Source organism: Rhinolophus sinicus, chromosome 6 (assembly GCF_057876585.1).
Source record: "Rhinolophus sinicus isolate RSI-liver-muscle chromosome 6, RSI-T2T, whole genome shotgun sequence".
Lineage (NCBI taxonomy): Eukaryota > Metazoa > Chordata > Mammalia > Chiroptera > Rhinolophidae > Rhinolophus > Rhinolophus sinicus.
The window spans coordinates 187,104-210,806 of record NC_142506.1 but is presented as its reverse complement, the minus strand read 5'-3'; the positions used below and the strand labels follow the sequence as shown (position 1 = coordinate 210,806).

Genomic DNA, 23,703 nt, shown 5'->3' with positions numbered 1-23,703 from the left:
GCTGCTGAGCCCGCCCTCCAGCCACACCTCCTCCTCAGCGCTGATACACTGACCCTGGAAGGCACACCGAGCAGGGAGAGGGGAAGGACGGCCAGGCCATGGCTGCTCCCAGGCCCCACCCGGGCTCCTGAGGCCTGGAAGGCGAGGGGGCTTGCAGGACTCCCAGGGGCCTCTGCCCACCGCCTGGCCACCCTCCCCCCCGCCCCTTTGTTGAGGTGCCAGGAAGCTACAACTTTGTTATCTGGTGACTAGCTGCAGAGCTGGGACTGAGGCGGCCAGGTCCCACACTGCTCCCCACAGGCTGTGCACCCTGACCCCAAGAGGGAGGGAGGGAGGCCCTGCCCGGTGAGCTTCCAGGCTTCTGGGAGGCAGGCTGAGGTGCCCTCCCACGCTGCCCTTTCTGCCTGGGTCCTGCACCCCTCAGGGCTGTCTGGTCCTAATCACGGAGTGGAGCCTCCTGACCCAGCCTTGCCGGGGGCAGAGTGCTCTGAGCCTTGGGGAGGGGATGCCCCCGAGGGTGCCAGTCCAGTCAGCTGCCCCACCCCTCAGCCCCAGCCTGGCCCCCTCACTGCCCCACCTGGTGCCTCGAGCAGCCCCCCCAGCAGGCAGCCCCCGCCATGGCCGAGCACCTGGAGCTGCTGGCAGAGATGCCCATGGTGGGCAGGATGAGCACCCAGGAGCGGCTGAAGCACGCCCAGAAGCGCCGTGCCCAGCAGGTGAAGGTGTGGGCCCAGGCTGAGAAGGAGGCCCAGGGAAGAAAGGGCCACAGGGAGCGACCGCAGACGGAGGAGGCCGTGGGCAAGCCCCGGAAGCGGGTCCTCTTTCCTCCCAGCGTCACCCTCCTGGAGGCTGCTGCCCGGAATGACCTGGAGGAAGGTGAGTGTGGCTGACCTCAGGCCAGGGCACGGCCGGCAGCCCCATCTGTCACCCTGGCGCAGCCCTCATGAGATTGTCTTGTGGGGTCCTGGGGTCTGGCCAAACCTCTTAGCTGTGGGATCCCAGTGATGGGGCGGCAGGCAGGGAGGGGTCCTGCTGCTGAGGTGGGGCCCATGGCGGGGGTTCCTTGAGCCTGAAGTGCCTGGAGCTCAGCTCCAGTGGCCGGGGCAGGCCCGGAGCCTCCGGCCTGGTGCAGGGGAGCTGGACGATGTTCAGGAGTACTGGCCACTACCTGCTGGGGGCCTGTGTCTCAGCCTCTGTAAAGCAGCACACAGGGATGACCAGCTGTGCAGGTCAGTGTGGGAGCAGGGCCTCCAGCCAGGCTGGCCCCCAACACTTCTTCCTCCCCAGAACCTCCTGGTTTGAGGACAGGCCGAGCCTTTGGCAGACTCCCCGTTCTGCCTTGTACCGCACATGCTGTCCCACAGAGGCTCTTGAGGGCTCTTCCTGCCCCCCTCGAGGGTTGGGGCCTCTGGTGTGGAGGGCCAGGAGGCAGGGGGAGTGGAAGGCGTGGTGGGTGTGCCACAGGGAAGTGTTGGAAGGAGGGCGTGTCCTCGTGCTGCCTGCTGAGAGCACGTCTGGCAAGCCCAGGCCACCAAGGAGGTCCCAGGTGACCTTGGTGAGAGCCTGGGCCCAAGTTGGGACTACTGAAGAGAAGTGAGGGCAGAGACTGACTCTGCTCAGGGGGAGACCTGTGGGGGAGAGGGGCATGTGTGGGGGCCCGTGATCTGCAGGTGGGGAAGGCTGGGGGAAGCATGGGACACGGTGGGGACAGTCAGGAACCCAGCAGGGTCTGCTCTCACAGGAGGGGTCCATTCTGGGTCTGAGGGGTGGAGGGCCATGGTTCAGGAAGGGTGGGTCCTGCTGGGCGCTGGAGGCAGAGAGCCGCTGTGTGTGCCCCAGTGTGGCTGGAAGACGCCCAGTGGCTCCTGAGACCTTGGCCTGGTTCTGGTGTCCCTCCTGCACCTGTGCCATCACCTCCCTCATCCTGCCGTGCTCCCAGCCTGTAGCATAGCAGTCAGCCCAGGTGCCCTCAGGTACAGGGCCTGACCCAGACAGTGCTGGTTAACGGCAAGGCCTCTGCTCCTGCACCCTGACCACACCTCCCCTTCTTTCAGTCCGCCAGTTCCTTGCGAACGGGGTTAGCCCTGACCTGGCCAACGAGGATGGTCTGACAGCCCTGCACCAGGTCAGTTATGTGGGGGTGCTGGGGAGGCACTGGTGTGATGCCCTGCGGGGCTCTGGTGCTCAGGCTGCCCGGTTTGCAGAGCTGCATTGATGACTTCCGGGAGATGGTGCAGCAGCTCCTGGAGGCTGGGGCCAAGGTCAATGCCCGTGACAGTGAGTGCTGGACACCCCTGCATGCCGCAGCCACCTGCGGCCACCTGCACCTGGTGGAGCTGCTCATTGCCCGGTAGGGCCTGCTGGGAGCAGGTGGCCAGAGTGGGCACCTGTGTGGGAGGGGCTGCAGCCAGGCAGGGCAGGCAGGAAGGCTTTCCCTGCAGAGCCAGATGTCTTGTCCACACTGGCCTCTCAGAATCCCACTCACCCTTGCTTACTGCCTGTGTCCTGGCACGGACTGCAGGGCCTGGGCAGGGGTTGCAGGTGCTGCCACCCCAGGGAATGAGTCCCTGATGCTCACCTGGGTGTGTCCTCTTGCCAGGCACCGTTAGGAATTTGGGAAGTCCTTGGGGTTAGGCCTTGACCTCCAGCCTCGGCCTCCGGGCCTCCCCAGAGTCTGTACAGAGAAATGCCATCCTGGTCAGTGATGAAAGTGGAGTTGGCAAAGAGGGAGTGGGTACCTGGACACAGGTGGGGCCTTCAACAAGGAGGAGGACGAAGCAGGACAGGACTGCTGAACACCTGCCTCAGGGAATGGGAAGGTGCTCAGCGCCAACAGGACCCAGGAGTCCCCCCGCCAGGGTCCCTCAACTCTGACCCCTCCAGTAGTATAGTGGGTTAGGGGCTCCGGCAGTCTGTAGCCGTGTAGGCATTGGTGGGGGGTGCAGGGTCCCGAGGCAGTGGGTACGCACAGGCAGTCCCAGGTCTCACCCATTCCTCTCATAGCGGGCGCCCACCCTGTGTTCTGAGCCCCTCTCACATCCCACTGGAGCCCTGCTCCCTTCAGCTCTGGGCTCTCTCGGTGTCCAGGCTCTCCTCCCACACCTGCTCCCGGGGGCCTCGAGCTTCCCAGCACCCTCTGTCAGGTGGGCCCACTGTGCACACTCATGGGGACACATGGGTGCCGAGAACCTGGAGACAGGTGAGAGTGCAGGACTCCTACCTAGCTTGAGGACAGGATCCAGGGCTGAGGGGCAGCCAGATGGGCCGAGGGTCAGCCGGGGCCTGGGCTTCCTCATTGACGGCTCCTGTGTCCTGGAGGGCAGCCCTAGGCTGAGGGCTTCTGCAAAGGGAGGACCTGTGAGGGGGCTGGGGGCCTCCCTGGGAAGGGGTGAAAGAGGTCCTATGGCCAGCGCCGTCCATCCTCCCTGCAGTGGTGCTGACCTCTTGGCAGTCAACACTGATGGGAACATGCCCTACGACCTGTGTGAGGATGAGCAGACGCTGGACTTCCTTGAGACAGCCATGGCCAACCGCGGTGAGTGTGACCCCACATGCCTGCGGGGGGCGGGGTGGGGCCGGAGCCTGAGCCTATGGCCCTGTAGGCATCACGCAGGACAGCATCGAGGCGGCCCGGGCCTTGCCTGAGCGGCACATGCTGGAGGACTTCCAGAGTCTGCTGCAGTCAGGAGCTGACCTTGACGCCCCTGGGGACCACGGGGCCACGCTGGTGAGAACGCGGCCGGTGGGACACAGGTGCGGGAGGTTGCTGCTGGAGGGATGGTGGGACTCAGGGCTGGGTGGTTTGCCTGCAGCTACACATTGCTGCTGCCAATGGGTTCAGTGAGGCGGCTGCCCTGCTGCTGGAACACGGGGCCAGCCTGAGCGCCAAGGACCGCGACGGCTGGGAGCCACTGCATGCGGCGGCCTACTGGGGCCAGGTAAGTGTGGGGCTGGCACAGCTGGGGCTGGGGCAGCTGCAGAGCTAGAGTCTTCAGCAGCCTGGGCTTGGTGGCCCGCAGGTACACCTGGTGGAGCTGCTCGTGGCACATGGGGCCGACCTCAACGGGAAGTCGCTGATGGAGGAGACGCCTCTTGGTGAGCTGGGGGCTGCCTCCTCCCTGTGCAGGGGACCAGCAGGAGGGCTCCTGTGACCCTCTGCCCACTTTGCTGCAGACCTGTGCGGGGACGAGGAGGTGCGGGCCAAGCTGCTAGAGCTGAAACACAAGCATGATGCACTCCTGCGCGCCCAAGGTCGCCAGCGCTCTTTGCTTCGCCGCCGCACTTCCAGTGCTGGCAGCCGGGGGTGAGCGCCCCGCTCCCTGTCCCGCCCCCAGGCCTTTGCTCTGCCAGCAGCCGAGAAGTGCCAGCTGGAGCCCTGGGCAGAGTCCACAGGGCGGGTGGTGTCCTCCCCCCACCCTCACCCTGCCCTCCCCCAGGAAGGTGGTGAGGCGGGTGAGTCTGACCCAGCGCACCAGCCTGTACCGAAAAGAGCACGCCCAAGAGGCCATTGTGTGGCAGCAGCCACCACCCACCAGCCCGGAGCCACCCGAAGTGGACGATGACCGTCAGACAGACGCGGAGCTAAGGCCCCCACCCCTGGAGGTGAGCTCTGCTCTCACTGTGGGGCAAGTATGTGGCCCTGTGACCATGGAGCAGGCTACTGCCCTGTAGGGGTCACCCTTGTATCTGACTACCCTGCAGTGGGGGGGGGGGGGGAGCTCAGGGCCAGGGGAGGCCAGTGAGTGCCCTCCTAATAGTCTCTGTGGCCCATACCTCACAGGAAGAGGACCCTGAGGTGTCCAGGCCGCACAATGGCCGAGTGGGGCCTCCCCCAGGGCGACACCTGTACTCCAAGAGGCTGGACCGCAGTGTCTCCTACCAGCTGAGCCCCCTGGAGAGCACCACCCCCGATGCCCTGGGCCGGACCAAGGCCCACCACACCCTGGCAGAGCTCAAGCGCCAGCGAGCTGCTGCTAAGCTGCAACGTCCTGTGCCCGAGGGCCCTGAGGCCCCCGAGTCTGGCTTGCCTTTGGACACTGAGACACCCCAGCCCGAGTGCAGCCCCAGGGCTGGTGGAGACCCGCCCCTGCTCAAGCTCACAGCCCCCTCGGAGGAGGCCCCCATAGATAAGAGGCCGTGCTGTCTGCTCATGTGAGGGTCCTGCTGCCAGGCCCAGCCAGCAAGGGGCCTCCCCGCCTCCCCACTCAGAAATGGACCTGTGGCAGAAGCTGTACCGGGTGGGGGGGGCACCTGGCTGCACAGATCAAGTTTCATCCTGTGACTTGATAAAGGACCCTTCTGCCACCTGCACTGTGTATCTCAGCTGGGCCACCATCCCTGTGGTGGGGAGCTGCTGTTACTGGGCTGGGGTGTGCCGTCCGTGTGAGCACCTGTCTGGGGCCTGTAGGTGCACTCCTGGGCTCACTGGTGGTGGCCCAGCCCATGTGGCAGTGAGGCCCGTAGCCACTGGGCAAGAAGTCTGGCCCTTGCTGTCCCCTGCCTGCCCGGCCTCCTGGAGATTCCTCTGTAACTCTTTGCTTTCCTGAGGGGAGCAGGGAGCTTTGGAAGGACACTCCTTGAGGACCAGGACTGGGGGAGTCTATCCCAGAGCAGGGATCCTGGTTTGGAAAGGGGGGTCCGGAGCTAGGGGGTGAAGCCTTTACAAGGCTAGTGTCAGAAACCACCCTGGGGGGTGGGTCTCCCATTTCTGGCATGCAGCCTGATCCTGGGGCCTGGCTGCTAGCTTTTGCCTGGGCTGGCAAAGGGGGCGAGCAGTTGGCCACTCAGGCTCTGAGCTGGCTGGGCACCACGTGTCAGGATGACAGGGACCTCGAGTGGGAGGGCTGAGGGCACTGCCAGCTCGTCTGTCCATGGTGGGCAGCTTTGCATGGCCACCGGCCCTGGGTGGCATGGGTTCAGGTCACCTCCTGTTCCTGTCAGTCCCGAGTCTGCAGGGCCCGCCCTTCTCTAAGCATCAGTGGTTGGAGGGGTGTCCAACCTGGGGGAGGGCCAGAGGTAGGCTGCTTGTTAAATTTAGTGTGTGGGGCGGTGCAGCTGCCCACGGTCCACCTGCCATCACACTGCCACTTGGGCCCTGCTGCCAGGAGGCGGGCCAGGCTGGCTCCGCCTGGGGCTGGGCCCTTATTAACCAGTGCTCTTGCCTGGGGACCAGAGGGGCTGTCCAGCGCGCAGGGAGGCCGGAGTGGCAGAGAAGTGGCAGCAGAGTGGACAGGTGTGAGGTGAGAGGCCAGCTGCCTGGGCTCCTGTTGTCTCCTCTCCAGCCGGCAGGAGCAAGATTCCCCTCAGGCCACAGCCCAGCCAGAGGGCCAGCCGACCCTCCGACTCGCCGACCCTCCGATGCCTGCCTGTCCTGCCTGTGGGCAGCTGGCAGCCACCCCTGGGCAGGGCCTGTGGAGGTGGGGCCCTGAGGACCTATCGCTGCTGGCTTCCCACTCTCCCCACCAATCAGGAGCAAGTGGGAAGCAGAGCTTAGGTCACCCTTCCTGCCATGTGGTGCCGCCCCAAGGGCAGCCCCAGGTTGGTCTGGTGAAAGGGCAGAGCAGCAGAGGTGTCCAAGGGCCCTCCGCCAACACCCCAGCCCAGGGACTCGGGCCCCAGGGCCAGCCATAGGGCTTTCCCAGACCCTGGGCCTTGGCCACCAGCCCAGGAGGGGCCAGATGGAGCCCCCCTGTCGGAGTGCTTCACTCCCCTCCCCCGACACCCCCAGGATTCCTGAGGCCTGGTTCAGTTACCTGGGAGACTGGCCCAAGCAAAGATGGGGGCCTGAAAGGGCTGTTTGCACTGAGCCCTGCTGGGGTAAAGCTGAGGCCCCAGGCTCCATTTTCCCCTTGGAGCGCAGCCTGCCCACCTCTTCCAACCACCTCAGACGCTCAGCCAATCTCCCCTCCCCCAGACTCAGTCCCTCAGAGCTTCTTGAACTTTCCGGGCCTCCCTACCCCCCATGTGGGTCTCCTGCTGCCATCATGGGGACACTGGGCCTTGCCCCAAGCCCCGCCTGCCTACTCACCCAGTCCCTGTGGCTCCCTGGGGCAGAGCTGTACCGATGGGTGGGGCGGAGCCCGCTGGCCCCAGCTCCTCCTTCAGCCTTTGCTGTTCCTTTCAGTGGGGCCAGCAGGCTGCCGTGCAGAGGGTGCCCTCTTCCCTTGAGCTCGCTCCCCACACTCCTTCCCAGCCTCATCCACTGAGCCTGGACCCAGCTGCCCTCATCCCCACTTCTGAATCCCGCCATCTCTTAAGCCTCCCTCCTGCCTGGTCTGAGCAGGGCCTTGAGAGCAGGTGACCACAGCCAGGCTGCAATGAACGACCTGAGGGAAAAGGTGCTGACGCTGAACACCATGAACCTATGTGTTCAAAGGGTGGAGTATGCCGTTCGTGGCCCCATCGTGTTGCGGGCCCTGGAGCTGGAGCAGGAGCTGCGCCAGGTATGTCCCCGGGCCCCCCACTGCCCTCCAGGTGACACCTGAGCAATCCAGTCGGCCTCATCCCCAGCGTCGCATGGGACAAGGAGTGATAAGGCCCGTTGTCACTATCCTGCCTCCACTCTCCCAGGGCATAAAGAAGCCCTTCACTGAAGTTGTCCGCGCCAACATCGGGGACGCACAGGCCATGGGGCAAAAGCCCATTACCTTCCTGCGCCAGGTGAGGCTCGTACTGCCCCTGTGCCCCTCCCCTGTCAGCCCAGTGCCCTGGCCTCAGCACTCACTCCTCCCAGGTCTTGGCCCTCTGCGTCCACCCGGACCTCCTGAACAGCCCCGACTTCCCTGCGGATGCCAAGAGAAGGGCGGAGCGCATCCTGCAGGCCTGCGGGGGCCACAGCTTAGGTGGGAGTCAGAACCCGGGGGAGGGGCAGGAACTGGAGGGAGGCTGTGCGGGAGAGGGGTGGGCCAGCCCGCGGGAAGGGGCGGATCTCGCCGGGAGGGCTGCTAGAGGACTTCACGTGTCCTCCCCCGCCCCCTGGCCCAGGGGCTTACAGCGTCAGCTCCGGCATCCAGGTGATCCGCGAGGATGTGGCGCGGTACATCCAGCGGCGCGACGGAGGTATTCCCGCGGACCCCAACAACATCTTCCTATCCACGGGGGCCAGCGACGCCATCGTGGTAGGCCGGGGCCAGGGCAAAGGGACACCGTGGCTCTTTGTATGCAGCAGGGCGAGCCTGGCTCCTCTTGGCACAGCGGCGCGGGGGGTCGGGGGGCGGTGCAGCTCCCGGCCCCGCCAACGCCACCTCCCCATCCCGCCCGCAGACAGTGCTGAAGTTGTTGGTGTCCGGCGAGGGTCGCGCGCGCACCGGCGTGCTCATCCCCATCCCTCAGTACCCGCTCTACTCGGCCGCGCTGGCTGAGCTCAACGCTGTGCAGGTGGACTACTACCTGGACGAGCAGCGAGCCTGGGCGCTCGACGTGGCGGAGCTGAGGCGCGCGCTGCGCCAGGCGCGTGACCACTGCCACCCGCGTGCGCTCTGCGTTATCAACCCCGGCAACCCCACTGGTGCGCCGCCCGCCCCTGCCCCGCCCCCTCCCGGCCCCGCCCCCCGCCGCCCCGCGGAGAGCAGTGCGCGCTCTCGACTGACGGCGGACGTGCCGTGTCCCCTGCGCCCCAGGGCAGGTGCAGACCCGCGAGTGCATCGAGGCCGTGATCCGCTTCGCCTTCGAGGAGCGCCTCTTCCTGATGGCTGATGAGGTGCTGGCAGGGGAGCATGGGGTGGGCGGGGGCAGCAGCGGGCGCCTCCCGTAACGCCGTCGCCCGTCCAGGTGTACCAGGACAACGTGTATGCCGAAGGCTCGCAGTTCCACTCGTTCAAGAAGGTGCTCATGGAGATGGGGCCGCCGTACGCGTCGCAGCAGGAGCTAGCCTCCTTCCACTCGATCTCCAAGGGCTACATGGGCGAGTGCGTGTGGGCCCGGAGGGCGGGTGCTCGCAGACCCCGGCTGGCCGCCTCTTCCGGCCCTGCCCCGACGCCCGCCCTTGTCCACAGGTGCGGGTTCCGCGGCGGCTACGTGGAGGTGGTGAACATGGACGCCGCGGTGCAGCAGCAGATGCAAAAGCTGATGAGTGTGCGGTTGTGCCCACCTCTGCCCGGCCAGGTCCTGCTCCACGTGGCGGTCAGCCCGCCCGAGCCCTCGGACCCCTCCTTCGCGCAGTTCCAGGCGGTAATCAGGAGGGAGTGTGGAGGGGCGGCTGGGGCGGTGAGCGGACGAGGAGTGGGAGAGGGCGTGGCTCCCCCGCCCCGCCCCGGCCTGACGGGCCTTCGGTCCGCAGGAGAGGCAGGCGGTGTTGGCCGAGCTGGCGGCCAAGGCCAAACTCACGGAGCAGGTCTTCAACGAGGCTCCTGGCATCCGCTGTAACCCGGTGCAGGGCGCCATGTACTCCTTCCCGTGCATGCAGCTGCCCCCGCGCGCTGTGCAGCGCGCTCAGGTGTGGTGTGAATGGGCGGGGCGAGGCCCGCGGGGGTGAGGGGCGGGGCTGGGGAGCTCGGTTCTGACCGCCCGGCCCGCCCCTCGTCCGACCCCAGGAGCTGGGCCTGGCCCCTGACATGTTCTTCTGCATGAGCCTCCTGGAGGAGACTGGCATCTGCGTGGTGCCTGGCAGCGGCTTCGGGCAGCGCGAAGGCACCTACCACTTCCGGTGAGGCCCGGCCCGCACAGCCCCGCCTCGGCGGCCCCCAGTCCTCCGCTTACCTTCCTCCCCCTTTTAGAATGACGATTCTGCCCCCCATGGAGAAGCTGCGTCCCCTTCTGGAGAAGCTGAGCCAGTTTCACACCAAGTTCACCCGCGAGTACTCCTAAGTACTGCAGGGGACCAGGCCGGGCGACCCTGGACTGACAGTGCCCTTGGCCTCCGTGCGGCCTCTGGAACCCTCCAGACTTGCTGCCTGTGGGGCTGGGCCCCTGCCTCTCTGCAGGCCTCTAATAAAGCTGTGGCACCGCCTGACTGCTCCTGCCCACCGCCTCCGCCTTTGTCTCCTGATTGCCCTTCTGTGCTGGGGTTCAGTGCTGGCTTGGTGACCCAGCCTTAAGTGGAACACTGGTCTGCCATCAGGAGTGGTCAAGGAGTGCTTCCAGAAGGCGTGACCTGCTCCAGTTCCAGCGCACCTTCCGTGGGCTCAAGCATGAAATCTTGGTTCTCCTAACTGCTATCTGGGGCCCTTGCTGGTGCAGTCCCACCAAGAGCAGGGAGGGGAACAGGACAAGTGGGTCTTGCTCTGTCTGTGTTGTTTGAAGTGTAGTGTGTGTGTGTGACATCCCAGTGCAAACGTAGCCCTTGGGCTGGGGCCAGGGAGGAGAGGCCCCCCCCCCCCCCAATCTGGAGCACCGAGGGCAAGTGTGGGAGAAGAGCAGGTAGAGGCTGGAGAGAGCCGGACTGGAGGCCCCAGGCAGGGCAGGTGGTCAGCCCTATGTCCTTGCCCCTGGAAAACAGATGAGCACCTACTGTGCGCACGCCAGACACTGTTGTGGGTCAGTGCACAAATGATCCGTGGAGGTAGGCAGGTTAGTCCCCATTTTATAGACTTGGGCCTCCACATTGTAGGAATGACAGGAAACCGTGGCTGCGGCACAGCTGAAGGAGTCATTGGATCAAATGCCTGCAGGTGGGCACAGGGTTGGAGCAGTTTTAAGGACCCAGCCTTGGAGACAGTGCTGGCGGAGGCTCCAGCAGCTTTCTCCACTCAGGAGTTCGTTCTCACCCACAGGCTATGCCCCACGGGCACAGCTCTGGACAGGACGGGCCGCAGGAGACCCCACATTCAGCTTCCCTTTGGATAGGCCTCTCTTGGCAGGGCCTGTCTGGCCAGGAAGCGCTTCTGGAGAGTTAGGGTCTAGGTCCAGGTGGTCTGGGGGCCGGATCTGATAACCCAGGGAGGGAGCAATACGGGTCCCGGGTGGCCACTTCCTGTGTTCGAGGCCAGCCCTCCCTGGCACCACAGCCCATGGCGACCCCGCGAAGCACTCCGGCCTGCGATTCACCGGCAGCACCCAGGTAGGCCACCGGGGGCGCCCGAGGACTGCCGGCGCTCTGGCCCGCTCGGGTGCTCTATGGCCCCGCGCACTCCGCTGAGCGGTGCCGGCAGCTGAGGGCGGCCTGCGGTCCTGCGGAGGACTAGCGCCCCCGGGATCCGAGGGCGCGAGTGCGGACGCCAGCCAGTACAACCCTAACCCCGCCTGGTACAGTCCAAAGGCCATGCTGCTGTGTGATCCCTGACCTCACCCTGACCGGACCAGACCACACGTGGAACCGCTCTGCCCCGACTGGGTGCCACTTCCGATCCCACCCCAGGCCCCGCATTGATTTCAGCTCCGGCTACCAGAGCCTGGGCCCGGGCCGAGCCGGAGAGCTGGCCATGCGCCGGAAGCTGCTGCCACTGGCCGGCCTCTACCTGGTGCAGGGCCTGCCCTACGGGTTGCAGTCTGGTCTGCTGCCCATGCTGCTGCGAGCTGGTGGCCTCTCCCTGACACGTGTGGGCCTGGCCAAGGTGCTGTACGCGCCGTGGCTGTTCAAGTTGGTGTGGGCCCCACTGGTGGACACGCGGGGCTCCCCGAGGGCCTGGCTGACGCTCAGCACAGCTGCCCTGGGCCTGGTGTGTGGGCTGCTGGCAGCCCTGCCTCCTGTTGAAGCTGGCCAGGCCGGGCTGCCTGTCACCGTGGCGGGGCTGCTTCTGTTGCTGAACCTGGGTGCAGCCGTGCAGGATGTAGCGCTGGACACGCTGGCCGTGCAGCTCCTGGAGCCCGCTGAGCTGGGGCCTGGTAACACCGTGCAGGTGGTCGCTTACAAGCTGGGGGCGGTGGTGGCAGGGGGAGGGCTGCTGGCTCTAGTGCCGGCCCTCTCCTGGTCCCTGCTCTTTCTGCTCCTGGCTGCCACCTACTGGCTGGCTGCTGTCCTGGCCTGGGCAGCGCCTGCCTTGCAACAGCTTCCCAAGCCTCCGCCCTCAGAACCATCCCCCCACACCCTGCACCTTGGAGACTTGTTGGCTGTGTCTGGGACCCTGTGGACAGCAGGCTTCGTGATCACTTACAAGCTTGGTGAGTGAGGCTTTTGAGTTAGGCAACAGCAGGGGGGGGTCTGCCCTCTTCCTGGGGTATGATCTGCAGGCTGGAGCCCAGCCTGGCTCTGCCTCGGGACCTTGCTCCTTGTCCTCCAGCTCTAGCTCCTCGCTCAGTCTGAGCTCCAGCCACATCCCCGCGCTTGGTTGACGCCCTTAACGCTGTCTCTCAGGACAGGCAGGGCAGTGGCCTGGTTGGGGAGCAGGAGGCCCCAGGCGGAGGCAGGAGGGCTGCGCTGCTCACGTTCTCCCAACAGGTGAGCAGGGTGCTGGCAGCCTGTTCCCACTCGTCTTGCTGGACCAGGGCTTCTCCACCCCGGAGCTGGGGCTGTGGAACGGTGTGGGCACTGTGGCCTGCTCCATTGCTGGCTCGTCCCTGGGCGGGGCCCTGCTGGCCAAGCACTGGTGAGCCTTCCTGAGCCTGCCCGGCCCACCTGCTCAGCACCTGATCTGCCCCACACCCTGACCTGCCGTCTCCCCACCCCAGGCAGCTGTTGCCCCTGCTGAGGTCAGTGCTCCGGTTCCGTCTCGGGGGCCTGGCCTGCCAGACTACCCTACTCTTCTACCTGGACACCCCAGGGGCCAGGCTGGGCCCTGGCACAGTTCTGAGAGGTGAGGGGCTGGCCATGGGGAGAGGAGCACAGGCCTTGCGCCCTGCTGACCTCAGTCCCCACAGGGGCAGCCTTGTTGAGCCTGTGCCTGCAGCACTTCCTGGGTGGCCTGGTCACGACTGCCACCTTCACACTGATGATGCGTTGCAGCCAGCTGGCACCCAGTGCCCTGCAGGTGAGCGGTGGGGCTGGGACGCCAGGGGCTGCAGGGCTGGGCTTCCAGCAGGTCCTGACCTGTTTGCTCTCCTCACCCCAGGCCACACACTACAGCCTCCTGGCCACACTGGAGCTGCTGGGGAAGCTGATGCTGAGCACGCTGGCGGGAGCCCTGGCCGACAGCCTGGGGCTGCCCCTCTGCTTCTCCTTCTTCCTTGCTCTCTCAGCCACGCCCATCATGTACCTGGGCCTGGCGCCCAACACCCTGGCCTCCAGCACCCTGGCCTGAGCTGGGCGGCTAGACTGGTCAATAAAGCCAAGCGAGAGTGGCCTAGCTGTGTCTGTTTGGGACATGTGGTGTCTCAGGCTGTGGGCACTGCTCCACTGGAAAGGAGGGTCCCTAAAAACAAGTTAAGCATCTTTTATTCTGCATTTTGGGGCCTCCACATCCCCACATTCCTGGCGGTGGGCTTTGCCAGGGTGGTTCACTGTCCTGGCCATCAGTCGCCCCTTTGTCTTTGCCTCGATAAGCAGCTGCACCTGACGCTGTCCACTGTGATGCAGCCCTGCTCATGCCTGTGACGTGGGGGCAGGGCAGTCAGTGAGCCACCAGCAGGACCTCCTCGGTGGCCAGGCGCTGCAGGGCGTGGAAGCTGAGGTGCAGGTACCTCCTCCAGAAACGCTGGTCCCGCCCGTACACCTGGGCTGGGTAGCAGGGGCTTCCTGCAGGGAAACAGAGACCAGTGCCTGAGGACCGTCGCCTGGCACCCAGCGGGCACCCAGCAACACCAGTCGGGGCTGAGCCTCCCATCCTCACCAATGCCGTGGAAGACGCGGGCCACGGCCCTGCCTGAGAACCGCTGCTCTGGCCACAAGGACAGGAAGTGACGGATGTCCCTGCGGATCTGGGGCTCCCAGTCCTGGAACTACATGTGGGGAGGGGTGCAGTCAGGCGGAACTGAGCTTCATGGCCCAGGCCCTCTGCCGCCCCCGCAGGGCTGGCACGCACCGTGGCCTGCCCCGGCTCTGGGTCCTGCTGGTCCTCCATTTCCCCTGGCCCCTCCTCCTGGAAGTAGTGGCCAAGCAGAGCCTTGAGGCTGGCACTGCGCTCCTCGTCCGGGTGCTCCAAGCACGGCCCGCAGCTGGGGAAGGCGACACTGTGGAGAATGAACAGTCAGAACTGCGAGTTGCCCCAGAGGGGACGAGGGACCCCAGGCCATGCTGCGCCCCCTGCACCTGTGGAAGGCCTGGGAGACGCGGCGCAGGCGGGCCAGGCCCTCGCGCTCTCGGGCCTGCACACGGCTGTACAGGAAATCGCAGATCTGGTCCTTGTCCTGGGCTGTCAGGTCCCCGGGGCTGCGCAGGTGGAAGGCCAGCTCCCTGAACTCCACCAGCACCCCCGAACCCCGATGCACACCTGCCAGAGAGCATGTCAGGTGGGCAGAAGGGTGGATGGGCAGGCGGTGGCACGTAGGGTGGGGGCGGGCGCACCTGTCCTGGGCTCCCGGTCCCACTGCAGCTGTTGGAGGGCCCGTCTCACAGGTGCCAGCTCCCAGCCCCGAGAATCCACCAGCTCAGCCATGTCCAACTCCACTATGCTGCTTCCCCGACCTGTGTTCTCAGGCGGCTGCTGGGCCAAGTACACAGCCAGGGGGGGACACCTATGCCAGGGAAAGGGACAAGTGACTGGCAGCCCAGGGCTTCTGTCCCTGTCCCCAGCCTGGGGTAGGATGCGTGCTCACCTGCGGGCCAGGGCCTGGAGCTGGGTGGGGCCCCCAGGGCAGCGCAGATGGCAGTGGGTGTAGGTGGGTGGCAGCAGCTCCAGCCAGCGCTCTGGGTGCAGCTCCAGGTAGCACAGCAGGGTCTCAATAGCTGGGACCAGAACAGGGTTCAGGGGACGTGGGATGTGGGATGCCCCCATCAATACCCTCTGGGATTCTCACCTTCCTCAGTCATGTCTAGGGCCTGCACTGTTGGCTGCACGGGGAGCACCCGCTCGTGGCCTGGGCACCGGGCTGTGTGCTCTCGGCTGGGTTGCTGGGCCTCCTGCGGGGACTTCATGGAGCACCTCTGCGGGTTCCCACCTCCCGCCTGCTCCGAGATCTGCTGGGAGCAGGCGCAGGGAGGGAACACACGCTGCACCAGCTTCTTCACAGCCAGGAAATCAGTGGCGTGGGCGTGCACGTGCCTGCGCAGCTCCCTCAGGTCCTCGCCCTGAATAAGACAGCCGTGAGCGCCCGGCCTGGCCCTAGAGGACGGGGGAGCTGGGCGGGGCGGGCACACACCTGAGGCTGCAGGAACAGGTGGCAGTGTGCAGGCTGCCCGTCACGCCCGGCACGGCCCACGGCCTGCACGTAGCTCTCAAAGCTCGGGGGCAGACCTAGGTGCAGCACAGCCCGCACGTCTGGCCGATCAAGCCCCATCCCGAAGGCCACCGTGGCCACCACCACCCTCAGCTGGCCCTCCATGAATGCCCTGTGCACCCGCCGCCGCTCCTGGCTGCACATGCCTGCGTGGTAGGCTTCCACCAAGGCCTCCTGGGCGCCGTGCCCTGCAGGGAAAGAGAACCAGTGGGGGCAGAGCCTCAGGGCGGGTCTGGGGCATAGCCACGCCCCCACTTCCTGGCCCCCACCACCAGGCCCAGGCCTCACGCAAGCAGGTGCGGAGCAGAGCAGAAATACGTTCAGTGTCCTGTCGTCTGTTGCAATAGATGATGACAGAATCCAGGGTGCGAAAACGGTCACTCTGCAGCAGTGTCACCAAAGCCTGGAGGGAGACAATGGTCAGTGTGGGCAATCGGGAGGCAGGGCCTCTGGCAGGCCCAGGTGTGTACACTTACCTGGTCTGGGTCTCTGTCCATGGACACAGAGAGGTGCAGGTTGGTGGGGATGGTGACGGATCCTCTGAGAACAGCCTCCGCGGCTATGCCCAGGTGCTGGGCCACTTCCAGGGCAGTGCTGTGAGTGGCCGTGGCCGTGAGACCCAGGAAGCAGCGCACGCCCAGCTGTTCCCGCAGCACCTGTGTGCGAGGGGCAGTGAGGATGCTGCCTACCTCCCTGGCCTGTGCCACAGTGCCCTGGACCAGGCTCACCTTGCAGACACGCAGGTAGCAGGGCCGGAAGTTGTGGGACCACTGGGAGAGGCAGTGGGCTTCGTCGATGCAGACAAAAGGGACCGGGGGCAGCCGAGCGAGGCAGGCAGGGCCTCCTGCCCCAGCCCCAACCAGAGCTTCGGGCGACAGCATTAGCACATGCACCTGGGCTGTGCGAGCCTGGGGATGGCAAGGTCAGGACCACAGCCCAGGGGCCCGCCCGCCACCCCACCCCAGGAGGCCCCTCACCTTCTGCAGGGCCGAGTCCCTCTGCTTCCTGGTCAGGCCTGAGTGCACACACACTGCCTTCAGGCCGGTTGGCAGGCCGGACACCTGCAGATACAGCAAAACCTGTTGCAGGCCACCTGGCATGGCCCTTCCCCAAATGCCTGTCCAAGTTGCTCAGCGCGACGGCTACCGCCGCGTCGACCCAGGCCCCCAAATCCTGGACCCCAGCCCTGAGAGCTGAACCACCTGTGGGCCTGGGCCCAGGAGCAAGGGGAGCAGACAGGACCCACTGGGGGAGTCCCCCTCCCAGTGCTGCTCCTCTTCGGGGAGGACCAGAGTCTGGCCAGCCACATCCCCGCTGCCCTCATGGGTGCCTATTCCTGCTTTCCACCTGTGCCGAGGGTCCTGTCCACACACCTGGTCGTCCATGAGTGAGACAAGAGGAGAGATGACCAGTGTGAGGCAGGGGCTTCGCCGGGCGTACAGTAGCGCAGGGAGCTGATAACACAGGGACTTGCCAGCACCCGTGGGCAGCACCAGCAGCGTGGACATCCCTAGGTGGGACTGAGGTCAGCATCGCCGCTCTGTGGCCCCGCCTTACCCCCCCACCCCCGGCAGCGACGCTCACCAGACAGGATGCGCATGACTGTGCACTCCTGTCCGGGGCGGAAGGCTCGGTGGCCCAGCTGCTCCAGGGCCTGCAACACCTCAGCTGGCGTCTCTGTGGACACAGAGGTTGGTCAGGATGGCCCCGAGTCACCCCACCCCTTAGGAAAGGCTGATAGGTGTCTCCTTACTTGCCACCTGCCCTGAGGGCCCTGGCAGGTAGAGTGGTGGCACAGCTAGGGGCGGGCAAGGTGGCACAGGCTGCTCCACAGGCACCAGCAATTCAGGTTGAGCAGGTTCTGTGTTTTCCTCACCTGCTGGGAGCAGGCAGGAGAGGGTGGTGTGGGAGCTCCAGGCTGGGCTGGCATCATTCCAGCAAGAAGGCCGCTGGCCACCTCTCCTCCACCCCTCCACTCACCAGGCAGCTCGCAGTGGGCAGTGTCCGTCCTCTGAGCTATTTCCTCCAACATGGGCAGGCTTTGCTTGTCCCTGTCTCCATCCTTCTGGGGGGCCAGGGTAGGTTCTGGGCCAGGAGTAGGGAGTTAGTGGGGCCTTTTGCTGAAGCCTCACGGTCCCCATCCCAAAGAACACAACACCTTTAAGCAGTGTCCGCCCAACCCACTACCCAGGGCTGAGGGCTCACCTGGCAGGGGGCACTGGGATGCCCAGTGGCCGAGTTGCCCACACTGGAAACAAGAATCCTTGACTGTGGTTCTGGGCTGACCACCCCTAAAACATTCCTGTTTTTTCTGCCACTTCTGCTTCCACACCTGGGGGAGGGCACAAAGCAGTGTCACAAGGCCAGACCTGGGAGGGGTGAGGGACGCACCTGCCACCATCTCACCTGCTTGCGGAGAAGCCTGCCACGCAGGACCGGGCCCCGCACATAGCGTTTCTGCTTCATGTTGAGCCGAACGTAATTACCTCTGTCCCAAGCAGCTGGCCTAGAAGGTACACACAGGTGGGGACGTGACCAAAGCCCTCCCTGCCCTGGCCCAACTCAAGGCAACCTTGCTGGGAGGCTGAGGCTGTGGTACCTGGAGACGGCAAGGCCGCTGGGGGGCTGTGCCTGCACAAGTGCCGTATCCCCAGGGCCCTCAGGCAGGGGTCCCAGTTGGCTGCTGTCCTCTTGGGCCGGGGCAGGGCTCCCCTCTAGTTCCCCACGCCGGCTCCGCTTCTTGCCTTGACTGTTGCCATAGGGGGGGCTCCCTGCACAGGCTACGGCTCCCTGCACTGACTCCGGAGCCTCTGAACCCTGTAAAGGTGCCTCAAGGCCAGTGCTGGGACCAAGAACACCCGGGACACCTGAAGTCAGAGGCTGTGGCTCCTCTGCACCCACAATGGGTTGGCAGGCCTCTAATGTCCCACTGTCACATCGCTGCAGCCAGCCAGGGTCTAGGGAGCCCAGCCGCAGGCTGAGGGATGCCCGCAGCTGCTGCAGCCGGCCTTGCCTCAGCTGGGGCCTAGGAGGCTGGGGGAGCCCCTCACTGACTTCTTCTGGAGAGATGGTGGCAGTCCCTGCACCTGGTCGCCCCAGGGAAGGCATCTTTGGGGAGGGTCTTCGTGAAGGCCGGGGTGTGCGACTCAGTGCTGGCCCAGCCTGCGAGGGGGAGGACAGACAAACCAGCAAGCAGGAACTCAGGCCCTGGGCAGACCCAGACTCTGAAACCTCCCTGAGTCCCCTCCCCTAAACAGTGAGGTAAGGTGAGAAGCGTGAGGCTGGAAGAGAAAGGAAGCGGAAAGCAGAGACTGCTCTGAACCCTTTTCAGAAGTTGTGCCCTGCTTAATGCTGGAAGCACACGTGTGGGCTAACGCAAGCATGTGCATGTGCAGAGAGACTGACAAGAAGGGGTGGCTGGAGATCCTGAACCTGGGCTGAAGGCAGTACTGGATCCAGGCTGAACCACCAACCCGGCCCTTACCCCTCACCTGCGGGGTGCTCTTTAAATTGGCCTTAAGCCTCTCCCCGTAGTCCTGCCCAGACACCTGAGGACTTGGCCCTGGAGCAGGATGGCGACTCAGGGTTGCAGCCCGATTCAGGTGGGACCCCCAGCAGCTAGGCTCCGGCACCTGCAGGAGAAGAGGGGGCTCAGACCAGGCAAAGGCTGGTGTGGAGCAGAGGGATCTTCAGCACCTCTCCCCAGCCCCTCGGACACCTGGAGGGCGGCCTGGCCCTCCTTTACCCCGTGCAGTCCTTCCCCCAGGTTCAATGCTCCACCGAGGCTTGGCCACGACTCCTCTTGGCTCTGCCATACAGGAGGAAGCTAAACAGGAGGGTTGGGGTATCGGGGCCCGGGTACCTCCTCCGCTGCCGCCGGAAACGACTGCACGGTGCCGCAGGGCCCAAAGCCGCCGGCCTGGCCCAGGGTCTCCTTCAGGGCGCGGTACTTCCGGTAGAGCGCTAGGGGCGGGATCAGGGGTCAGGATTCGGGGGTCGGGTGGGTCCCGCTCGGCTCCCTCACTCCTCCGGCCCTGCTCCTGGTCCCCCCGCCGCTCTCTCCGCCCAGCGCCCGCGCGCTCACCGCGGGTCTCCTCGGGCGCCGACTCCACGTCCTCCTGTGAAGGGAACGCGTCAGCCGGGATCCGCACCCTCAACCCCCGCCCCCCGAGCAGCCCGCACCTGGCCCGGCCGCCGCCCGTGCAGCCGCCGGAACGCGCGTTCCCACGCCTGCAGCTGCAACCGCACGTCCCGCAGCCGTTCCATGGTGCGCGCCCGTCCGACGGGCTTCGCGCCCGCGCCCCGTGAATCTCCCGCCGCGAGGGTCACGCCGGCCGCCAGCCAATGGGGGCACTCAGCGCAGTTGGAGGCGGGGCGTCGCTGCGGCCGCCAGGCTGGGACAACCAATCAGCCGGGCCCTGGCGGGGCAGCCAATTGGGGGTGAAACGTCATCGCGGCGCGCGGCGCGCGGCGGCGCTGGGCGGGGCGCGGCGGACGGCAAGGCGGGGCCGTCGGCGGTGGAGGCGGCTGCGGGGGAAGGAGGCCCCCGGGTGAGCGCGGGCTTCCTGCCGGGGATGGAGCGGGGCGGCGCGAACTCTTGACCCTGCCGAGAGCCCGGGCGGTGTAGCTGTGGGGCGGGGAAGGACCCGGATCGCCGGCTGAGCGGCCTCGTGCCCGGGGGGAGGCGACTCACTGGGTGGCAGAGGTCTTCGGATTGAGTGCCTCCCGCGGCTGGGAGCCTGGAGGAGCCGTGCGGGGGCGTCTTCGGCAACGCAGGGAGCCGCGGGCCGGCGGCAGGGGGCGGCGGCCACCGCACCGAGGCTCCTCCCCCAGTGACCACACTGGCTGCTTTCGTTTCCTCTCGTGACAGGTGCTCGGTTGGTCTGTCTTGTCACAGCGAGGTATGAATCGTCCTCGCGAGATTTGTCCCCAGGCAGAGCGAGGCCGAGGCTTGGCGTCCGGGGCTTCTCAGGAACCGGTGCTCTAAGGGCTTAATGTTGTGTGTGAGGACTGGGGCCAGACTGCCCGCTACCCTGAGCTCGTCACCCAGGCTGCGACTCTAGTCGGGGAAGGTCTAGGTCTTAGTTTTCTAATCTGTTTTCAGGAGGATGACCGGGAGGCAGTTTTGGGGATGAGGTGCCTGGCGCACAGTAAGTCGCCTAACTCTTGCTGGTGCTGAAATCAGCAGAGTTGACACCGGGTAATCTGTGTTCCCTTTCTCAGCTTGGATGCCCCATTGGCAGCTGCTTCTAACCATCTGAGCAGTCTCTGCCTTGGGGTCTTCTGAACCCATGGGTTTGAAACTTGGTTTCTCAACATGGTTCTTCAGGGAGGAAGGAGATATTTAGACAGGTGACAAGGCCTTCAGTGGGTGAGGGTTGTTTTCTCTCTTTCTGTCTCTATGCTTGGCAACGCTGCTGGACGTAGTAGTTAGGACTGGGGCTCATGTTGAGGGCTTGGGTTATTCAGGCCATGTGGGCTCTGTCCCTGGGTCCTGGTCCTTTTTACCTGCCCTGGTGTTAAGGTGGATTTGTGCTCCCACCCACTCTCTGCAGTGCTGCATGGGATCCAGGGGCCGCCGGCCTGCAAGAGCCTCTGAGGAGGGCAGGGGAGGGAACTTGCCATGCAGCTTCCAGCCCCCTTCCCGGTATCCCCTCCCCTAGTGCCTGTGGGGGGAGGGACTGGAACCTTATTCTACTTTTGAGGAAGAGAGGATCTCTAATAAGCCGCTTTGTGACTCGGGAGGCACGAGGTGTAAGATGGGGGGCAGTGCAGAGCATCAGCCATCAAAAGCACGTCCCGGGGGGCTGGTCCTCTGCTGCCATGCTATCGTGTGCTGCTCTCATGGCTTTGTTTCCCCCAAGAGGCTCCGATGCTTCTGGAGGGTGGGAACTAGGGGGTGGCCTTGTCCCTGTTTCCACTCCGCCCAAGCCATTGCTAGACATCTAGCACTTGCTCTTCAGAGCAGTGGCAGCCGCTGTACTGGGCTGTCCCACCACCAGTGTGTAGAGGGGTCTGTGGCCAGATGGTGGCCTGGTGTCTGTCCTTCCCGCTGAAGGTCCCTTCCCTGCAGGTGGCCTCGTGCCTGGCCCAGCGCCATGCACACACTTGTGTTCCTGAGCACACGGCAGGTGCTGCAGTGCCAGCCAGCTGCCTGCCAGGCGCTGCCCCTGCTGCCACGCGAGCTCTTCCCACTGCTGTTCAAGGTGGCCTTCATGGACAAGAAGACTGTCGTGCTGCGCGAGCTGGTGCACACGTGGCCCTTCCCACTGCTCAGCTTCCAGCAGCTGCTGCAGGAGTGTACGCACTGCAGCCGGGCCCTGCTGCAGGAGCGGCCCAGCACAGAGAGCATGCAAGCCGTGATCCTGGGGCTCACAGCCCGGCTCCACACCCCAGAAACTGAGACTGGCACGCAGTCCCTCTGCAGGTATGAGCTCACTGAGGAGCCCTCAGGCCTGGGGGACGAGGATGGTGGTGGTGGTGGTGGTGCAAACAGGGTCCCCTGAGAATTTCTAGGGTGGTGTCAGAGCTCAGTGCAGGAAGAGGGATGTTGCTTCTGTGCCAAGGTGGCTGGTAGTGGGTGTGGGCTCTGCCCGCTCTTCACCTGCCTCAGCCCATTTGTGCTCCCAGGAAGCATGCACTGCGGGTGCTGGACCTGACAGGCCTCCTGGATGACGGTGTGGAGCAGGACCCCGGCACCATGAGCATGTGGGACTGCACCGCAGCCGTGGCTCGCACGTGCATCGCACAGCAGCAGGGTGGCGCTGTGGAGCCCGGGCTGGCCTCCATGCCTGTGGAGGTTCGTGTGGACCTGCGGGTGAACCGGGCGTCTTACGCGTTCCTGCGGGAGGCGCTCCGCAGCAGCGTGGGCAGCCCGCTGCGGCTGTGCTGCCGGGACCTGCGCGCGGAGGACCTGCCCATGCGCAATACCGTGGCCCTGCTGCAGCTCCTGGACGCGGGCTGCCTGCGCCGCGTGGACCTGCGCTTCAACAACTTGGGCCTGCGCGGCCTGTCTGTCATCATCCCGCATGTGGCCCGCTTTCAGCACTTGGCCAGCCTGCGGCTGCATTACGTGCATGGGGACTCGCGGCAGCCCTCCGTGGATGGTGAGGACAACTTCCGCTACTTCCTGGCCCAGATGGGCCGCTTCACCCGCCTGCGGGAGCTCAGCATGGGCTCCTCTCTCCTCTCCGGACGGCTGGACCAACTGCTCAGGTGGGCGGGACCCACTGCTGCTCTGCCCCTCTCCCCAGACCTGCCCCTGGCCCTTCCCGTCTGTGACCCCATCTCCCCTGCAGCACCCTGCAGAGCCCGCTGGAGAGCCTGGAGCTGGCCTTCTGCGCTCTGCTGCCTGAGGACCTGCGCTTCCTGGCACGCAGCCCCCATGCTGTCCACCTTAAGAAGCTGGACCTGAGTGGCAACGACCTGTCTGGCAGCCAGCTGGAGCCCTTCCAGGGTCTGCTGCAGGCGGCAGCAGCTACACTGCTGCACCTCGAGCTGACCGAGTGCCAGCTCGCCGACACCCAGCTGTTGTCCACACTCCCTGTGCTGACCCGCTGCGCCAGCCTCCGCTACCTCGGTCTATACGGCAACCCACTGTCCATGGCGGGCCTCAAGGAGCTCCTGCGGGACTCGGCAGCCCAGGCGGAGCTGCGCACCGTCGTGCACCCCTTCCCTGTGGACTGTTACGAGGGGCTGCCCTGGCCGCCACCTGCCTCCGTCCTGCTGGAGGCCTCCATCAACGAGGAGAAGTTCGCCCGTGTGGAGGCCGAGTTGCACCAGTTGCTGCTGACCTCAGGCCGTGCGCATGTGCTCTGGACCACGGACATCTACGGGCGCCTGGCTGCAGACTACTTCAGCCTGTGACCTCGGGCTATGGGTGAGAAACAGGCTGTCCCGGGGGCCAGGGCTGCTGGAGGGCCCCCCCTTGGGTAGGCAGAGCCTCGGCTGGGACCCTGACACGAAGGCACTGGTCTCTCCTTTCCTTGTTCCTGGGTGCACCTTGACCACCTTCGTGTGCTTTCTGCAGTGTCCTGTGCAGCTTGCCCTGCACCTGCTCCCCTGACTGGCAGGCCGTCTGTGGCCCTGGGCTCCGGATTCCAGGCCTGCATAGCCCTGCTTAGTTTGGTTGCCCTCCGGTACCCTGGCCCTCTCTTCAGATTTGTTCCCGGGTTCTCAGTTCTGAGCTGAGGGAGGGTGTTTTCTCGAGGGAGACTGTTCTGGGGTTGAAGTTGGGACAGGGGCCTGCTTCAAGCAGGGTTGGGTCCTCAAGCACTCTGTCCGGAGCCTTGTCATGGTTTTCCCTTCCCTGGCACCCAGGAGACTCAGTCGGCCATGCTTTGGGGCCAGAGGGTGTCATTAGGGCACAAACGTGCAGTGTGTTTGCAACTTAAATCTGTGACTCCTTTTTCTGTCCTAATGGATCAGAGTGCCTCATCCTGGCTGTGCTGTCGCCCAAGTACTGGCTGCTGGCTAACAGCTGTCTTTCGGTCTGCTGCCCCTTCTCCCCCGCTGGGG

At 65.4% G+C, this 23,703-nt stretch overlaps 5 protein-coding genes and 1 long non-coding RNA gene across 13 annotated transcripts; 4 read left to right on the top strand and 2 right to left on the bottom strand.

Moving 5' to 3' along the window:
• The first annotated feature begins 617 nt into the window (after positions 1-617).
• PPP1R16A (protein phosphatase 1 regulatory subunit 16A) lies at positions 618-5,310 on the top strand. Its single transcript, XM_074316618.2, has 10 exons — positions 618-876; positions 2,055-2,125; positions 2,205-2,350; positions 3,432-3,535; positions 3,603-3,727; positions 3,813-3,938; positions 4,020-4,095; positions 4,174-4,303; positions 4,437-4,602; positions 4,781-5,310. Exons 1-10 carry the CDS (start codon positions 618-620, stop codon positions 5,153-5,155), a joined length of 1,578 nt encoding a protein of 525 aa, XP_074172719.1. The 3' UTR covers positions 5,156-5,310.
• Positions 729-3,437, bottom strand: LOC109437743 (uncharacterized). Of its 2 annotated transcripts, XR_002136288.2 has the most exons (4): positions 3,221-3,437; positions 2,579-2,674; positions 982-1,193; positions 729-866 (listed from the first exon to the last, which is right to left on the bottom strand). It is a non-coding gene; the product is annotated as an uncharacterized LOC109437743 (long non-coding RNA). The 2 variants fall into 2 exon arrangements; XR_012490731.1 differs by lacking the exon at positions 982-1,193 and having other exon boundaries at positions 734-866.
• A 796-nt stretch (positions 5,311-6,106) lies between the features above and the next one.
• GPT (glutamic--pyruvic transaminase) lies at positions 6,107-9,960 on the top strand. Of its 3 annotated transcripts, none has more exons than XM_074316623.2 (12): positions 6,107-6,239; positions 7,283-7,442; positions 7,570-7,659; positions 7,733-7,841; positions 7,984-8,117; positions 8,263-8,506; positions 8,619-8,698; positions 8,770-8,906; positions 8,994-9,168; positions 9,278-9,433; positions 9,531-9,643; positions 9,714-9,960. In XM_074316623.2, exons 2-12 carry the CDS (start codon positions 7,317-7,319, stop codon positions 9,802-9,804), a joined length of 1,455 nt encoding a protein of 484 aa, XP_074172724.1. In that variant the 5' UTR covers positions 6,107-6,239; positions 7,283-7,316; the 3' UTR covers positions 9,805-9,960. The 3 variants fall into 3 exon arrangements, with proteins under 3 accessions (XP_074172724.1, XP_074172725.1, XP_074172726.1); XM_074316624.2 differs by having other exon boundaries at positions 6,127-6,239; positions 7,124-7,442; XM_074316625.2 differs by having other exon boundaries at positions 6,130-6,239; positions 7,376-7,442.
• Positions 9,961-10,106: 146 nt separating this feature from the next.
• On the top strand, positions 10,107-13,405 carry SLC33A2 (solute carrier family 33 member 2). 4 transcript variants are annotated; one of them, XM_074316594.2, is made up of 5 exons: positions 10,107-10,607; positions 10,710-12,036; positions 12,230-12,461; positions 12,544-12,842; positions 12,924-13,405. In XM_074316594.2, exons 2-5 carry the CDS (start codon positions 11,358-11,360, stop codon positions 13,403-13,405), a joined length of 1,692 nt encoding a protein of 563 aa, XP_074172695.2. In that variant the 5' UTR covers positions 10,107-10,607; positions 10,710-11,357. The 4 variants fall into 4 exon arrangements, with proteins under 4 accessions (XP_074172695.2, XP_019572698.3, XP_019572696.3 ...); XM_019717139.3 differs by having other exon boundaries at positions 10,107-12,036; positions 12,314-12,461; positions 12,544-12,668; positions 12,733-12,842; positions 12,924-13,157; XM_019717137.3 differs by having other exon boundaries at positions 10,107-12,036; positions 12,544-12,668; positions 12,733-12,842; positions 12,924-13,157.
• RECQL4 (RecQ like helicase 4) lies at positions 13,230-19,749 on the bottom strand. The gene is made up of 23 exons (XM_074316521.2): positions 19,369-19,749; positions 19,271-19,304; positions 19,049-19,149; positions 18,678-18,818; positions 17,786-18,348; positions 17,593-17,692; positions 17,392-17,518; positions 17,167-17,271; positions 16,940-17,062; positions 16,771-16,863; positions 16,560-16,696; positions 16,164-16,247; positions 15,915-16,094; positions 15,663-15,842; positions 15,475-15,589; positions 15,109-15,374; positions 14,767-15,037; positions 14,566-14,695; positions 14,315-14,484; positions 14,060-14,240; positions 13,833-13,980; positions 13,641-13,749; positions 13,230-13,546 (listed from the first exon to the last, which is right to left on the bottom strand). The coding sequence occupies exons 1-23, from the start codon at positions 19,450-19,452 to the stop codon at positions 13,422-13,424; spliced, it is 3,567 nt and encodes a 1,188-aa protein (XP_074172622.2). The 5' UTR covers positions 19,453-19,749; the 3' UTR covers positions 13,230-13,421.
• On the top strand, positions 19,697-23,601 carry LRRC14 (leucine rich repeat containing 14). 2 transcript variants are annotated; one of them, XM_088799282.1, is made up of 4 exons: positions 19,697-20,087; positions 21,260-21,613; positions 21,817-22,401; positions 22,485-23,601. In XM_088799282.1, the coding sequence occupies exons 2-4, from the start codon at positions 21,285-21,287 to the stop codon at positions 23,050-23,052; spliced, it is 1,482 nt and encodes a 493-aa protein (XP_088655408.1). In that variant the 5' UTR covers positions 19,697-20,087; positions 21,260-21,284; the 3' UTR covers positions 23,053-23,601. The 2 variants fall into 2 exon arrangements, with proteins under 2 accessions (XP_088655408.1, XP_074172721.1); XM_074316620.2 differs by having other exon boundaries at positions 19,789-20,336.
• Positions 23,602-23,703: the final 102 nt, after the last annotated feature.

What these genes read in the sequence shown, in the direction of transcription:
- PPP1R16A (XM_074316618.2), top strand. Translation starts at nt 618, where the DNA reads ATGGCCGAGCACCTGGAGCTGCTGGCAGAGATGCCCATGGTGGGCAGG. An exon ending in GACAGCCATGGCCAACCGCG is followed by an intron (nt 3,536 to 3,602) that starts GTGAGTGTGACC and finishes ATGGCCCTGTAG; the next exon opens with GCATCACGCAGGACAGCATC. An exon ending in GATGGAGGAGACGCCTCTTG is followed by an intron (nt 4,096 to 4,173) that starts GTGAGCTGGGGG and finishes ACTTTGCTGCAG; the next exon opens with ACCTGTGCGGGGACGAGGAG.
- GPT (XM_074316623.2), top strand. Translation starts at nt 7,317, where the DNA reads ATGAACGACCTGAGGGAAAAGGTGCTGACGCTGAACACCATGAACCTA. An exon ending in CCATTACCTTCCTGCGCCAG is followed by an intron (nt 7,660 to 7,732) that starts GTGAGGCTCGTA and finishes CACTCCTCCCAG; the next exon opens with GTCTTGGCCCTCTGCGTCCA. An exon ending in GGGCCAGCGACGCCATCGTG is followed by an intron (nt 8,118 to 8,262) that starts GTAGGCCGGGGC and finishes TCCCGCCCGCAG; the next exon opens with ACAGTGCTGAAGTTGTTGGT.
- SLC33A2 (XM_074316594.2), top strand. Translation starts at nt 11,358, where the DNA reads ATGCGCCGGAAGCTGCTGCCACTGGCCGGCCTCTACCTGGTGCAGGGC. An exon ending in GCCCTGCTGGCCAAGCACTG is followed by an intron (nt 12,462 to 12,543) that starts GTGAGCCTTCCT and finishes TCCCCACCCCAG; the next exon opens with GCAGCTGTTGCCCCTGCTGA. An exon ending in TGGCACCCAGTGCCCTGCAG is followed by an intron (nt 12,843 to 12,923) that starts GTGAGCGGTGGG and finishes TCCTCACCCCAG; the next exon opens with GCCACACACTACAGCCTCCT.
- RECQL4 (XM_074316521.2), bottom strand. Translation starts at nt 19,452, where the DNA reads ATGGAACGGCTGCGGGACGTGCGGTTGCAGCTGCAGGCGTGGGAACGC. An exon ending in GGCGCCCGAGGAGACCCGCG is followed by an intron (nt 19,150 to 19,270) that starts GTGAGCGCGCGG and finishes TCCCGCCCCTAG; the next exon opens with CGCTCTACCGGAAGTACCGC. An exon ending in CTCCAGGCCCTGGCCCGCAG is followed by an intron (nt 14,485 to 14,565) that starts GTGAGCACGCAT and finishes TCCCTGGCATAG; the next exon opens with GTGTCCCCCCCTGGCTGTGT.
- LRRC14 (XM_088799282.1), top strand. Translation starts at nt 21,285, where the DNA reads ATGCACACACTTGTGTTCCTGAGCACACGGCAGGTGCTGCAGTGCCAG. An exon ending in GGCACGCAGTCCCTCTGCAG is followed by an intron (nt 21,614 to 21,816) that starts GTATGAGCTCAC and finishes TTGTGCTCCCAG; the next exon opens with GAAGCATGCACTGCGGGTGC. An exon ending in CGGCTGGACCAACTGCTCAG is followed by an intron (nt 22,402 to 22,484) that starts GTGGGCGGGACC and finishes TCTCCCCTGCAG; the next exon opens with CACCCTGCAGAGCCCGCTGG.